General features: G+C 36.2%; 1 protein-coding gene across 1 annotated transcript; it reads left to right on the top strand.

The window, feature by feature from the left end:
• Positions 1-2,720: 2,720 nt before the first annotated feature.
• LOC139686410 (uncharacterized) lies at positions 2,721-9,877 on the top strand. Its single transcript, XM_071583603.1, has 4 exons — positions 2,721-2,842; positions 3,501-5,082; positions 5,510-5,749; positions 9,683-9,877. Exons 1-4 carry the CDS (start codon positions 2,721-2,723, stop codon positions 9,875-9,877), a joined length of 2,139 nt encoding a protein of 712 aa, XP_071439704.1.
• Positions 9,878-13,614: the final 3,737 nt, after the last annotated feature.

Raw genomic sequence — 13,614 nt, 5'->3', positions numbered from 1 at the left:
ACCAACCTTCAGGTTGATAGCTGAAGTCATACATCTTTCTTACTTTTTCATGCAGATTCTATATAGTTTCATGTGAGTAACAAAATAATTCATGGTCATGTATAATAGATCTTCTTTTCCTAATGGGAAGCATGCTGTCAGAGTTCAAGCTGTACCCTGTTAGGGAAGGTGAGATCTTTACCCGCAGAATCAAATTAAATATCAGTAACAATATTTACATAATTCCTCAAAGTTTGAAATATTTTTCAAAAATGATAATTTATTTATACGTTTTTAATCAATGAATACAATATATTCTATTGTTTCAGGCTTCACTTTGTGGAAGTATTTAATATCCATACTAAAAAGAAAGACTCGTACTTTTCCACAGATTTTATTATACGGTACAATGCGTTTCACTGACTTGCGGCATCATCAGGTACAAATTTGCAAAAACAGACAGAGCAAGAATATATACCCTCAGGACAGAGTGGGGGCGGGGAGAACAATCCATCAACGCACCTGCGAGCCCCCAACCCTCTCAGGTCCTTCCAGCCCTCCCCGCCCCACTCTGTTCTGAGGGTGTATATTCTTGCTCTGTCTGTTTTGCAAATTTATACCTGATGATGCCGCAAGTCGGCGAAATGCGTTGTACCGTATGATAAAATCTGTGGAAAAGTACGAGTCTTTCTTTTTAGTGTGGATAATGAATACAACTTCCTCGTTCGTATAAGAAAACTATAATATTTCACCAAGATTTTCTGGAGTTTCTTAGTTAGGCCTTACCGTTAGATGTTGACGGTTCAGAAAGGAGGTATTTTTTAATGTAGTTTAAGAGAATTGTGAATTATTAAGTTTCTTTTCTCTGCTGAATATCCAGTAAAGGACTAATAAATGAAGAAGGATAGCTTCAAAGTACATACGCTACAACTGGATCATTAATGCTACACTACACAACATCAACAACTCAACTACTGGCTCCATAAATTTGCCCGTGTCAACAATATTTTTGAACTGTTGGCCTCAGATGTGTAATTCATAGAAAATATGTAGTTCCTCCATGAAGTTTACCTTTCTTTTCAATACTGTGTTGATGGGGAAACGATAGATAACATAGTTGGAAAATTTAATCTTCAAAACATGAATGAAACAGGAAGCAAACATTGATTTTTGCAAAAGTTGTAATGTGGTTATAAGAAATACCTTTACAAAACAATCAAAAAGATGAGATAAACATGGTCAAAAAGAAAGATATAAATCTACTGACTACACTGCTGATGCTAAACTTGCTTCTACAGTGAGGTAAAAGGACGTAAAAAGTTTCTAGACAAATATTCATCCAAATCATAGCTTTCAGTAAATAAAGTTCAGATTGCAAATGAGGAAAAAATTCATCAGTAAGCCCAGAGTGAAATATTATTCACGTAAAGTAAAAGATGACACCTTGGCATTAGAGAACTTTTAATTGAAAACGAATAAAGAAATAGGATACAGATATCTAATTGCACTGTGCCAGAAAGATGGAAATCATTGACAATTGAAGTGATCAAAGCAGCCATCAAATGCTTCGGAAAAACCTTTGATTTTAAAGAAGATAACATATCTTATGGAAAATAGAAAAATCATATGGTAAGGGAATATTCGCCCGTGTCATAAAATATGTACATTATAAGAGAAAAATAAAGAAAAGAATGGCCTTATGATGGTCAAAATTTCGAGGAACTTATGAGTAAGGGAAAAATTGAGAAAGCTTTTTCAACGATTTGAAGGAATGAGAAAACAACCACTATATTTTGGGATAATGGCATAGAAATTATATTAATATAATTAATGTGAATCATAATTGTAGAGATAAATAATTACTCAAATGGCGAATGTTTCTGGAACCACATCTCTTTATTAGTATGTGCTTGGTTATATTGATAATTTAGATATATTTCTTGAAATACTGAAGAGAATCTTTACCTCGGCAATTGTTTCTGCTTTTCTTCTAGTTCATATGTTTCTTGTCTCATTTTTATCCCTTTTCATTCAGAGCCTCCACTCAGGCACATAAGGGGGATCTTTCGATTAAGGATGTGGTGAGTGAGTTTACTTGCTACACACCGAACCCCAGAAAAGATACAAGTTGGATTTTAGGTAAAATAACCCATTAATACACTGTAAATAATAATAAAAAAGTGTGTTTGTTCGGTATTTGTTAAGTGGACAATTATTTTGCCAAAATAAACTTAAAATTCACTTATTTCAAAGAGTACCGCCAAGTGAAACAATCACTGAATGTTGAAGTCATCTATCGGAATATTTCCCAACTTTCCAAGCGAGGGAAACGGTACAAGTAAGCAGATTTGATACGTTTGAGACTGTTTATTGAGAATGCGAGATTACGAGTTAGGTACAGATTCTCAGTACTTCAATATTAAGATAGATGTGTGTTTTATTTTTATTTGTTGGCTATTTAACAATGTTTTCTTCTTTACTGGCGCGGGAAAAAGCAGCACTATCAAGTGAGGAAAGAGTGAACTAAATCGTTATTCACGCTGTTTATTTCATTTGATTTTTGCCGCGTTTATTGACGTACCGGTTGTCACGTGCGAGGTTTGAATTTCTTTGAAACGGTTAGGTTTATGAGGTATAACTTCAGCTTCTGGGGAATGTTGTCATATTCATTCATATGTAGATTATTGCCATCTTTATTGCTTGGATGAAACATATGAGAAATACATTGTAATTTTCAGATCATGGCTGATTTAGAAATGTATTGTGACAGTGATGAAGAAGTGTTTTTTGGGCCTGTGAGCGACAAGGAGAAGAAAATAGCGGAAAACTTACGAAGAAAAGCATTGTCTAATCTTGTTTCTAGGTAAGTAACAGAAGCGTTTTGAGTTGAGGTCAATTTTGAAATCTCATTGAAAGGTTTAAAGCGAGTTTTCACGATGTAATTTGATGTTTCCCTGAGTTAATCATTCTTACGGAACAATCGCTAGTTTGGAAATTTAACCCTCTACGGAAGTACAATTCGTGTACTTTTCACTAAGACTGCAAAAAGTTAATATTTTATGGATATGCCCTCTAAAAATATATGCCAAGTGTGTGAACCTACTGAACTACTGTTTTCTTATACATGTTGACTTAAATCTGAACAGGAATCCCTTCGTTAGATCTTGTTTAGAAATTATGATTATGCAATCTAGAAAACATTTCTGGAACCGAAAATGGTGCTGCTATTCATCCTCTCTTAAATTCTCCTGTTAAATGCTCGTATTGCTTAATTATGTATGCAGTTGTGTTAATGCCTGTATTAATCGCCAAAAGCAGAGTAATTGACTGTAGTGTATCAGTTGCTCTCCTTTTATTTCCCTAGCAACACTGATCACATTAGTTTATTTTTTGTGTGTTTAAATAAGATGTTCATTGATTTGATCATTTTTATGCTTGTGAAGAAAAGCAATTAAAATTGGGAAACGCATCAATACGTGGTAGAATATATCTTTTAAATGCCCAATTAATTTGACTTGCAGTTTACCTACTTCAGCAGCAGCGTTACAAGATGATGAAGAGGGCCTCCATACTCTAGCCATGGCCGCTCAAATGCTCAGCTTGTCGTCATGTGATAATTGTGATGGTCAGGCAGTTACAGAGTGTCAGAGTGATAAATTCCAGCAAAATGATTTCCGTAAAGTACTTCCCCCAGTGGACACCATTACATGTGGCAAAGTGTCGAATACAAATGATAAAAGTCATTTAGAACTGGATGCAGTTAAATTCCTATCGAGGCATTTTCCTGAGCAGAATCAAATGGGTGATTCCCCCAGCAGTGGGGAACACAGTCCAGATGTTGGGATGGTATATTCCCAAGAAACTGAGGGTGCAGAAATTATCCAAGGTGTAGACTACAAGTATGATGTGTTAGATGTTAAAGTTAACTGTGTAGATTGGGATGATGCTAATGAAATCAGCAAGGGAGAATTTGGCATTAAATTGTCAGATAATGAAGAGGAAATGGAGAAGGTTGAACGGAATCTTAAAGTTGAGGAGATAATAAAATTTTTAGCAGATGAAGATAATCAGTCTAAAGTTAAGCTGCTTAGTGAGGATTCTGAAATAACTGAAAAAGTGGAAGTAGGGGTCAATAGCTTGCCAGATTCAAAAGTGCTGATGTTCTCAGCATTTGATGATGTTAATGTATGTGCTGTTGGTAATGATCAACTGGCACATTGCAATGAACAGGATCCCGCCGGACCAATTGATGGCTATGAATCCAAAGTCACAAATGTGACCAATGTCATACTTGAAATTCCAAAGATGGAAATTTCTGTGGAAGGGGTCACGACTGAAATCCCCAAGTTGGAAATTACCCTGGAAGGAGTCAAGGCCGAAATTCCAGAGATGAATATTTCTCTGGGAGAGATGAAGACTGAGATCCCAGAGTCGGAAATTTCACTGCAAGGTGTCAAGGCGGAAATTCCTCTGGAAGGGGTTGAGACCGAAATTCCCGCTGTGGAAAATATCCTGGAAGGCATCAAATCTGAAATTCCTGAGATGGAAAATGCTTTGGAAGGAGTGAAGGCTGAAATTTCTGAGGTTGAAAACGCACTGGAAGGAGTCAAGGCTGAAATGTCTGAGATGGAAATTTCTCTGGGGCAGGCCAAGGCTAACGGGGAAGAGTCTGAAAAAGTTGATGTGGTCATCGATGACAAAGAATTGTTGGAAAAGTTGGAACATGAAGATAAGGATGCGCAGCAGTTGGCTTCTGTAGAAAATCTGGAACCATTTAGCGGACCGTTTACCAAAGTTCCCACTCCTTCAGACAGCATTAGGAAACCCCATACTGGGTCGACATTAAAGAATCCCTCATCGAACTGCAAAAGGTTAACCAAAGTTACCCCAGGAATGGAGAGGAGGCCTGGCACGCCAAGGGTAAGCCGCACTCCCAACACCACTACTGAACTGGGGATGCACCAGAATTCCTCTCGACCATTTAGGCCACTTCAGGCATCTACCTTGGATGCCACTTCGTCCAGAGGCTGTGCCCGATCCCTTATGCAGGATGCTAATCCTCTGCCAGCTGGGAGAACTCAGTTTAAAACACCAAATGCAAAGGTAAGGCTCATTGATGCTTCTTGCAAAAGAATACCTTTTTAATCTGTGATGGATACATTTTTAATTCCAAATCTTTTAAGATGCATAACTGCCAAGTTTGGTTAAAATGGGTGGTTCAATTTTTATATCATTATAGGTTAAATGTGCATAAATATCGAATTAATGGTGCTATGTATTTTGTATTCCTCTGTATTTCTTAATGTTTCAGAGCCTAAAATAATTTATCTCTTTGTTGTGATCTCATTGGTTTGATTTGAAATGATGCTTTATTTATCTTTTGGCATCTGGTGCGAGAGGTTATTTTTTTTATCTTGTTTCCCTGTATAATTTCTGTTCAACTTCTTCTAAAATGGATTTACTGTATGCTGTAGAGCAAAGATTCCATGCTAATTTTATTTTCTTTTTGTGTATTACCTCTATGTTTCAGGTTAAGCCTGCCATAGGAAGTAAAATTCCTCACTTGTGTCCATTTAGTCCATCACCTAATAAGAGCAAGAAGTTTGCTGGGATTGTAAGTCCTGTGTCACAGTACATCCATAGCAAACCTGTGGTTCTTTTTGCAAATAAAAAGCCCATTGCAGGACTTAACTCAATGACTCAGACAAGAAATTTGGCCATGGATGCTGAAAACAAATGTCCCAAAACATCAGATAATGTGACAACAAAGGTAATTAAGCAGTAAGACTTAGTGAACTATGTATGCTGATGTATGTAAACCTTCTATACTCTCTTGAATCTCTGCCCAGCAATTCAATATGATCATTTTCCAAGGTCAACTCCCCTGCAAAAGTAATCAAAAGGAACCTGAGTGTTGAGTACCTTACTTCTAGGGGAAATATTTTCACTCAATGCCTGCCATATATCTGGGTGAACCCTGGGGAAGCCCCAAGACATGTTTTGTAACATATGATTACTGGCTCATTTGCATTCCTCTGTATGCTGGAAATCTATTAACACTTTTTTATTCTCTTAATTTGTAGCAAGTGTCAAAACACAATCATTGGGACTAGCAATGCGTTTCAATGCTCTTATTACAATGTCACTTGATGTAAAAATTGTTTTGTGTCATACTCTAATCAACCCAATGGTTGGTTCTGATATATATTAAGTTGCTCACTCAAAACTAAGCTTTAAGACTAAAGCCTTAAGCATTTATGAATGAGGAATTAGGCCAAAAGACCATTTGATTTGTATAAATTCTCATCTCAAAAAAGAAGAGCAGGAGTGTTTTGAGAATATGGAGCCATAAGTTTATTTTTGTGTGCAAAAAAGTAGTCATGAGGGTTTTTTTATGAAATGATGATAATGAGAAGAGGGGAAATTATTACTTGGGAGATGATGAGTTGGATTTAGAAATGCCTTCACAGTAATGCAATCAATTTAAGATAGAAATGTAGAATGATCTTTTGGTGTGTTTGCTTGTTTAATGGATGGTGAGAATGCAATTATAAACAATTAATAAACATATTGCTGAAGATTGTTAAGTCAGGAGGGATGAGACAGGCTGTATTTTCATCCATACCTGTCATTATCTATGTTGGGGAATGGTTGGATAGGTTTGGAAATATATCAGGTTTTATGGAAGTAGGTGGGGAACTCATAAAATCAGTTACATTTGTTGATGATGAAGTGACAGCCAGTCTAGTAAGGAAGAGCAATCATTGCTGAGGACGTTGTGGAATAGTTTTGAGAAAGTACAATTGTAAGAAATTGATGGTAATGATATTCTCAAGATTGAAGAGGGTGAGGTTGAATAAAAAGGTTGTAGGGCATTGACTTAGAGCAGGTAAGAGAGTAATTAGAAAATTGTTCAGAATGAAATAGAAATAAACTACTTACCTCAGTGAAATGTTTTTTAGTATTCAATGTAGTCTTCCTGTGCACTAATGCACTTGGTCCAGCGATGTTCCAATGTCTTGATCCCATCCTGAAAATGGGATTCCATCAGGCCTGAAAAATACCAGTCTACTCAGGCTGTTGGTTCTTAGTTGGAAAATAATATCCATCCATTGAGGAAACTTATGAGCTTGGGGAAGAGATGGAAATGTAATGGAGCTAAATCAGGTGAATAAGGCAGGTGTGGCAACAATTTGTATCTTTGTTTACATATTTTTGCCATGGCAACCACTCTTGTATGTGGGCGTGCACTGTCTCGATGAAAGGTAATTTTCTTCCTTTACAAACCTGGCCTTTTTCGTGTATCTTTTGCTGTAGTCAGTCCAGGACGTTAGCGTAGTATTTTCCAGTAATTGTTTGACCAGTGGGAAGATTATCTATAAGCAGAACCGCTTTCACATCCCAGAAAACTGAAGCCATCACCTTTCTGGCTGACCGTATTGCGTTTGCTTTGTTTGGTGGTAGTGTATCAACATGTTTCCACTACTTTGACTTCTGTTCTGTTTCTGGAGAATAGTATTGGACCCAGTTTCAGAAAATCTTGCGGTTTGTTCTTAAAACGGGTCAAACATTAGTCAGAAATTTCCATTCTGATGTGTATGTGATTCTATTTAAAGAGCCGCGGGGCCTATGGTATTTAGAAGATAATTTCTCATATCCGATTCCACTGTTAAAATGTGATACGCCCATTCAGATGACATCCCTACAGCTTCAGTGATTTCTAACACTTTCCGTTGGCAAACCTCCATGACCATTTTCTGCACTTCGGCATTAATTTCTGGGGTAGTGGCAGATTTTTTCTGGCCATACGCGGATCATCATATAAGCTGTCCCAACCAAACTTAAACTCATTTTTCCACTTGGCAAGAGTTGAATACGAAGGAACAGAGTATCCTAAAAGTCTGCATGAATTTCCTTTGCTTTCTTACCTTACTTTACGAAGTATTTAGTCCCTGCTCGAATCCCAATTTTTTCTATCTTCACAAATCACTACATGGGAACAGTAATTGAGAAGCATTTCCACCACAGATCTCTTCCCACAGCACTGACACGTTATGTGTTTTCTCATTAAGGATTACCTCTTACTATGTGGGAAACTCATCGCTGACATCTATTAGTGAATCTGAGAACCTTTCAAGCTACCCTTGTAAAACAGTCCACATATTTTAGAAGTGTTTCAGAAGGTGGTAAAAAAGTGGTTAAAAAAATTGAATGAGTTTGGCCAGGCAAAGCATCTTTTATGAAGAGGAAGGATTTGGTGAGAAGGACCTTAGTTCAAAAGGTAAGGAAAAGGTTAGTTAGTTACAGAATTTAGTTTTGTAGTACATTACAAATTTGTTGGTGCAATAGGTTGAGAGTCACCGAGAAGTTTTTGAAATGTGGGTGTGAATAAGAATGGAGAGGATGAAATGAGCTGGGAGGAAAACGAATGAAGCAGTGTTTTGGATAGTCAGGAGAAATTCAAAGAAGGCTAGGAAAGTGAATGCAGGGAATGTTGAAGACTATAATAGAGGAGAATGTTGGTTTGGTATGGTAGATGGAGGAAATGAATTGGCATTTTGAACAGGAAGAGTATACTTCTGTAGCACTTCAGGAATGGTTGTCTGTTTTGAGATGGATCTTCAATTCAAGGGCCCACCGAAACCCATACATCTCTGACCTCCCTCGCAGACCCCCCACCTCTGATTGATCGATTGGGAAGCCGATTGACCAGGAGTGGCTCACTCCCGACTGCCCATTTACATGACATCTGGGGCCAAAGAGGAGTATCACTCCCTGGCTTATACAGGACATCCGAAACCCTGCAGGCAAGCTTAAAGTTTACTCTCCAGGATCCCCTCCTCTCCCTTTGGGTCTCGAGGCATGGCAAACACCTGGATAGATAGCAGGTCAGATGGTATGGGTGCACACAGACAGTGGATCCACAGTGGTGTCCAGACGCATCTCTTGCTGGCTGGGGTTTTCTCCCCACCCTTTAAGTCGCCTCGTACGACAAGCTGAGATACTGGGAGTATTCACTCTCCCCCTAACCGCGGATGAAAATTTGTAATATCTGGTGTTAGGGTATTTCTGTAAGTGTAGCAAATTGTATTCCCTAAGTCCATCAAAAACTTATATAGGTAGTAGACTGCTGTTAATATTAATACTGGTGGAATATCTTATTTTTTGATGCCTCTATTCTATTAATGGCCTGCCTCTTCTACATACTGGCCCATCTACAAATTTTGGGCCCAAAACTCTGTTCTAGATAGGACTGCCCATGGTTCTTGTAAGATATCCATCACACTCAGTGGCTCTTCATGTAGCTCTTTAGTTAACTCTAAATAATATTGATGTCGCTTGAAAGAGAATAGTAGTTGCTTGATATGTGGAATTGAACTGGAACCCATTTCTGGAGCTGAGGGTGTAATAACTCTGGGAATTCAAAGAATATGCCTGAGGATGGGGGGTTCGGTTATTATTAGCTCAGTTTGATATGTTTTGTACTTATTTTTCTCTTAGTTTCTATTTAAACTGCAGCTAAATATCCAGATATTTAAATATTTTATTCCCCTAGAATTTTATGAAAAGTGGAGTTGGTTTCATCATATTCCATGGTTCTCTGATGTGTTTTTGCCTTTTTTTTCTTGAAGAGAAGAAATCACTGTTGCTTTTGTGTTAACTCTCACACTGTCTAATGCCTGCTGATGTTGAACACTTGCAGTCATTGCCAGATATGCTCGGAGAGAGGGGTGCTGAGAATGTTGATGTGACCAACTATTCCACATTACCTGAAGTCAACTTCAAGAGTGCATTGCCTTTGAAGATTGTGAGTGCCAGTCAAAGACAGTTTAAAAGTGCTCTTCCTGTGAGCCTTTTTAATAGACATAAGGGGAAAAACAGTGTTTCCAAGCAATAGTTCTTTAATCTTCTTGGCAGTTGCTTCTTACATGGTGACCACCATTCAACTATATATTTCCTCTGTATTCACTGCTAATTACGTTTTGACAAATTTCAGCCTCCTTCATGTCCATGTATCAAAAAATGTACCTAATGGAACACTAATATTTATCTTTCCCCCTTGTCTTACTTATTAATATAATTGCATTCTATATAATGTGGATATTTAGCTTAAAAACTGTATTAAACTATTTTTCACTTGACAAGGCCAGTTCAAGGCCCTGTCATTTTTTCTGTTTTCATGTATTATCAAGCATCATTGTGGAAAAAATAATATATTGATAGTTGTCCCTTTTTTTAATTCTTTGTTGGTTCAAGGTATGTTTTTTCCTTTATAGGAACACTGCAAATTGTTTAATATAGTTTTTAAATATCCATAATGAGAAGGAAAAGTGTATTTTTTTTAACATACCTAGTGATCATTTTCTCTAATGATCTTATTATCACTTTGATGCTAAGTTGAAGTCAATTTTACATCAAAGCAAATATACACATTGAGGAGAGAACTAAATCATAGTTATTAAGCCAAAGGTTACCTAGTGATAAAAACTATTACAACATTGAAATATATTCGCATTACTGTCATTTAAATTTAATATTTCTCTTTCTTTCTAAAATTATCATTAGTATTGTCATAAAATAGGTTAATTAAGTGATGCATATCAGGACTACAAAGAAAGTATAGCTTACAGTTTCCTGGTGCCTCGCAAAATTGAATTTCATTTAATAATGGACTAATGAAATACCTTTTTCTCTTAGCAGACCTGAGTAATATGCTGTAATAAGGGTGTCCCCCAAGATTTTTTACATTTTGATAAGTTTCACAAGTTTTGGTATTTCACTCTTGAGTCAATTATTTCTGTAGATATGATGTTTTTTGGGATATTTTCATTAGTTTAGGACCCATAATTTCCAATTGAGAAGACTCAACTTCTTTCATAGAGCATATTTCACTTCCCATTATAAATGTTGTCATAATAATTAAAGCTGCATGTATGCCTCAATCATTTTTGTATCCATTTGTCCGTGTGCATAACACTATTTATACATAATCTGAAGTTTCACATTTGTGCTAGTTTCTGTAGATACGAGTTAATAAATGATGGTAATTCAAACATCGACTGTGCCCATAATTATTCTTTTAACTCTGTGTCCAAGTCAGAGTATTTTCAGTGTGCGGGTTGAATCCAAAATCTTTTTTGGTCTTCTTCAATGCAATATTGTTCTAATGTACTTAGATATCAAGTACATTTTATGTCAGTGTATGTACTTTTATATTTAGGAATTCAAGAAAGGCATAATGAACCATTATATAATTAATGCACTTGGCTTGTATTGGAAAACTACAGAGTTGTCCTTCTTGAAGTCATATCTTGCACACATACTTTTGTAGCATATTAATGAATTTTCCACGTTGGGAGTTGGCAGATTCCTTTGCTTCCCTCCAGAAATTTCTTAAGATTTCACAATCTAATAAAAAGTCTAATGCATAGATATCATTCACCTTGCTGGCATAATGAACCATTATATAATTAATGCACTTGGCTTGTATTGGAAAACTACAGAGTTGTCCTTCTTGAAGTCATATCTTGCACACATACTTTTGTAGCATATTAATGAATTTTCCACGTTGGGAGTTGGCAGATTCCTTTGCTTCCCTCCAGAAATTTCTTAAGATTTCACAATCTAATAAAAAGTCTAATGCATAGATATCATTCACCTTGCTGGAGAATAGGAGGACATGACTTAAGTCACAGCCCCAATGCCAACTCTCAATGCAATTATGTAAATCATTTTTTCACAAAATTATTGTATTGTCATTTGATGTTCATTTTTCTCACTAGTTCTCGCCAAATCCGAGCCCTAAGACTCCAAAAAGTGGAAAAACAGCTATTGTGACCAAGCATTTAGGTAAGCGTGAAAGTATTTCACTCTGAAAGCTACCATTTTAATACTTTGGAATTGAGAATTCATTTAATTTACTTTTTTCAAATAAATAGTTAACAAAGTTTATGAGGGAAATTGCAAATTGATATCAAATAAACTATTCTTCCTCTGTGCTGAGCTTTATGTAGATTAGCTTTTGGTAATTATATTATTATTATTATTACTTTGTATTTGCCCAGAGATCACATTACAAAAATACCAGGTGGGTGGTGTATGTACATGATATAAGGAGCGTCAAAAAGGAGCGAAGACACAGGCTCAATTAAGATACAAAAAAGAAATGATGCTCACAGTTACATAATGTTTAACGCAAACCCATGAACATTGGCTGTAACATGCACATGAAACATCAATTCAGAAAAATCATTGGTCACCAACATGAATCGGACCATGGCCATTGCTAGAAACTAAAAGCATGAACTTGCTGGTCAGGAATATTGTTGAGATATTTGTCAACCGAGTAGAACATATTAACTTATAGATATATTTTTAATATATGCCTGAATGCAGCAGTTCCCTTTGTATCCTTGATACTTTTGGGTAGTTAGTTATATAATCTGATGCCCATTTCATTGGGTCCTAATTTCAATGCTTTAGTTCTTATATTCCCATAGTGGATGTCATACCTTCCTCTGGTGTAATGATGATGATGGGCAGAGTTGAGAGAATAGTTGCCAATGTTATTTTTTAAATATAGAATTAAAAACATAATGTAGATGCACAGGAGTGGTAGCAAATTTAATTCTTGGAAAATAGGCCTTGATGGAGCATTGTGAGGTTTCCTGGTAATGATTCTAATAGCTTTCTTTACCATTTTAAAGACTGTTTGAGAAATAGCAGCTGATCCCCATAATATTATTCTATAGGTTATATTTGCATAAATTTCCCCGTAGTATAAAATGATTAGGACAGTTTTACTTGTAGTTTCATGCAGGTGTCTTAATAAGTAGAAAGTTGAACTGAGCTTGTGTTGAAGGGCTTTTACATGCGTATTCCAAGAAGTATTTGCACACAGAGAAATACCAAGAAATTTACATTCCATCACATGCTCAATTGATTGGTCATTAATTTTTACCAGCAGATCATCTGACACGTTCCTATTGCATGTAAAGTTCACTATTTTATTTTTATTTACATTTAAGTCTAGAAGGTTGTCTGTACGCCACTTGTTTATTGCAAGTGTGACAGACTTTTGATTTTTCCTCAAGGCTGGGATATGTTTGTGTTGATATTATTACATGAGTGTCATCAGCATGCAACACAAGTATTATTCCTTCATAATTCTGAAAGCAGTTAGGTAGGTCATTGATATATATCAGAGAAAGGAGTGGCTCAAGGGTTGAGCCTTGTGGAACACCTTTGTTAACTTGGTATGCTTCAGATGAATATTTTGACCCATCTACTGATAACGCTACTTTCTGAGTGAAATTGTGAATATAGGACTTCATCCAATTTAGAGGAATTCCTCTAATTCTTGTTCAATTGAGTTTAATTAGTAGTCGATTGTGGGGTACATTATCGAAAGCCTTTGACAAGTCAAAAAACATTCCAAGAGTTCTATGTTTAGCATCTAATTAATTAAGTATGCTGTTGATTGCCTTACATATGGCAGTTGTGGTAGATCTTTCAGATCTAAATCCATGCTGAGAATTTGAAAGTAGGATGTTTTTTTTTTTTTCGAGGTAAGATGCTATTTGCATATACATAGCTTTTTCGAAGATAAAAACAAATATATTTTGGATGGCTGTA

This window comes from Hetaerina americana, unplaced genomic scaffold, assembly GCF_022747635.1.
Source record: "Hetaerina americana unplaced genomic scaffold, ioHetAmer1.1.p SCAF_14, whole genome shotgun sequence".
NCBI classification, from domain to species: Eukaryota; Metazoa; Arthropoda; class Insecta; order Odonata; family Calopterygidae; genus Hetaerina; species Hetaerina americana.
This window is presented reverse-complemented; position numbering and strand designations above follow the sequence as displayed.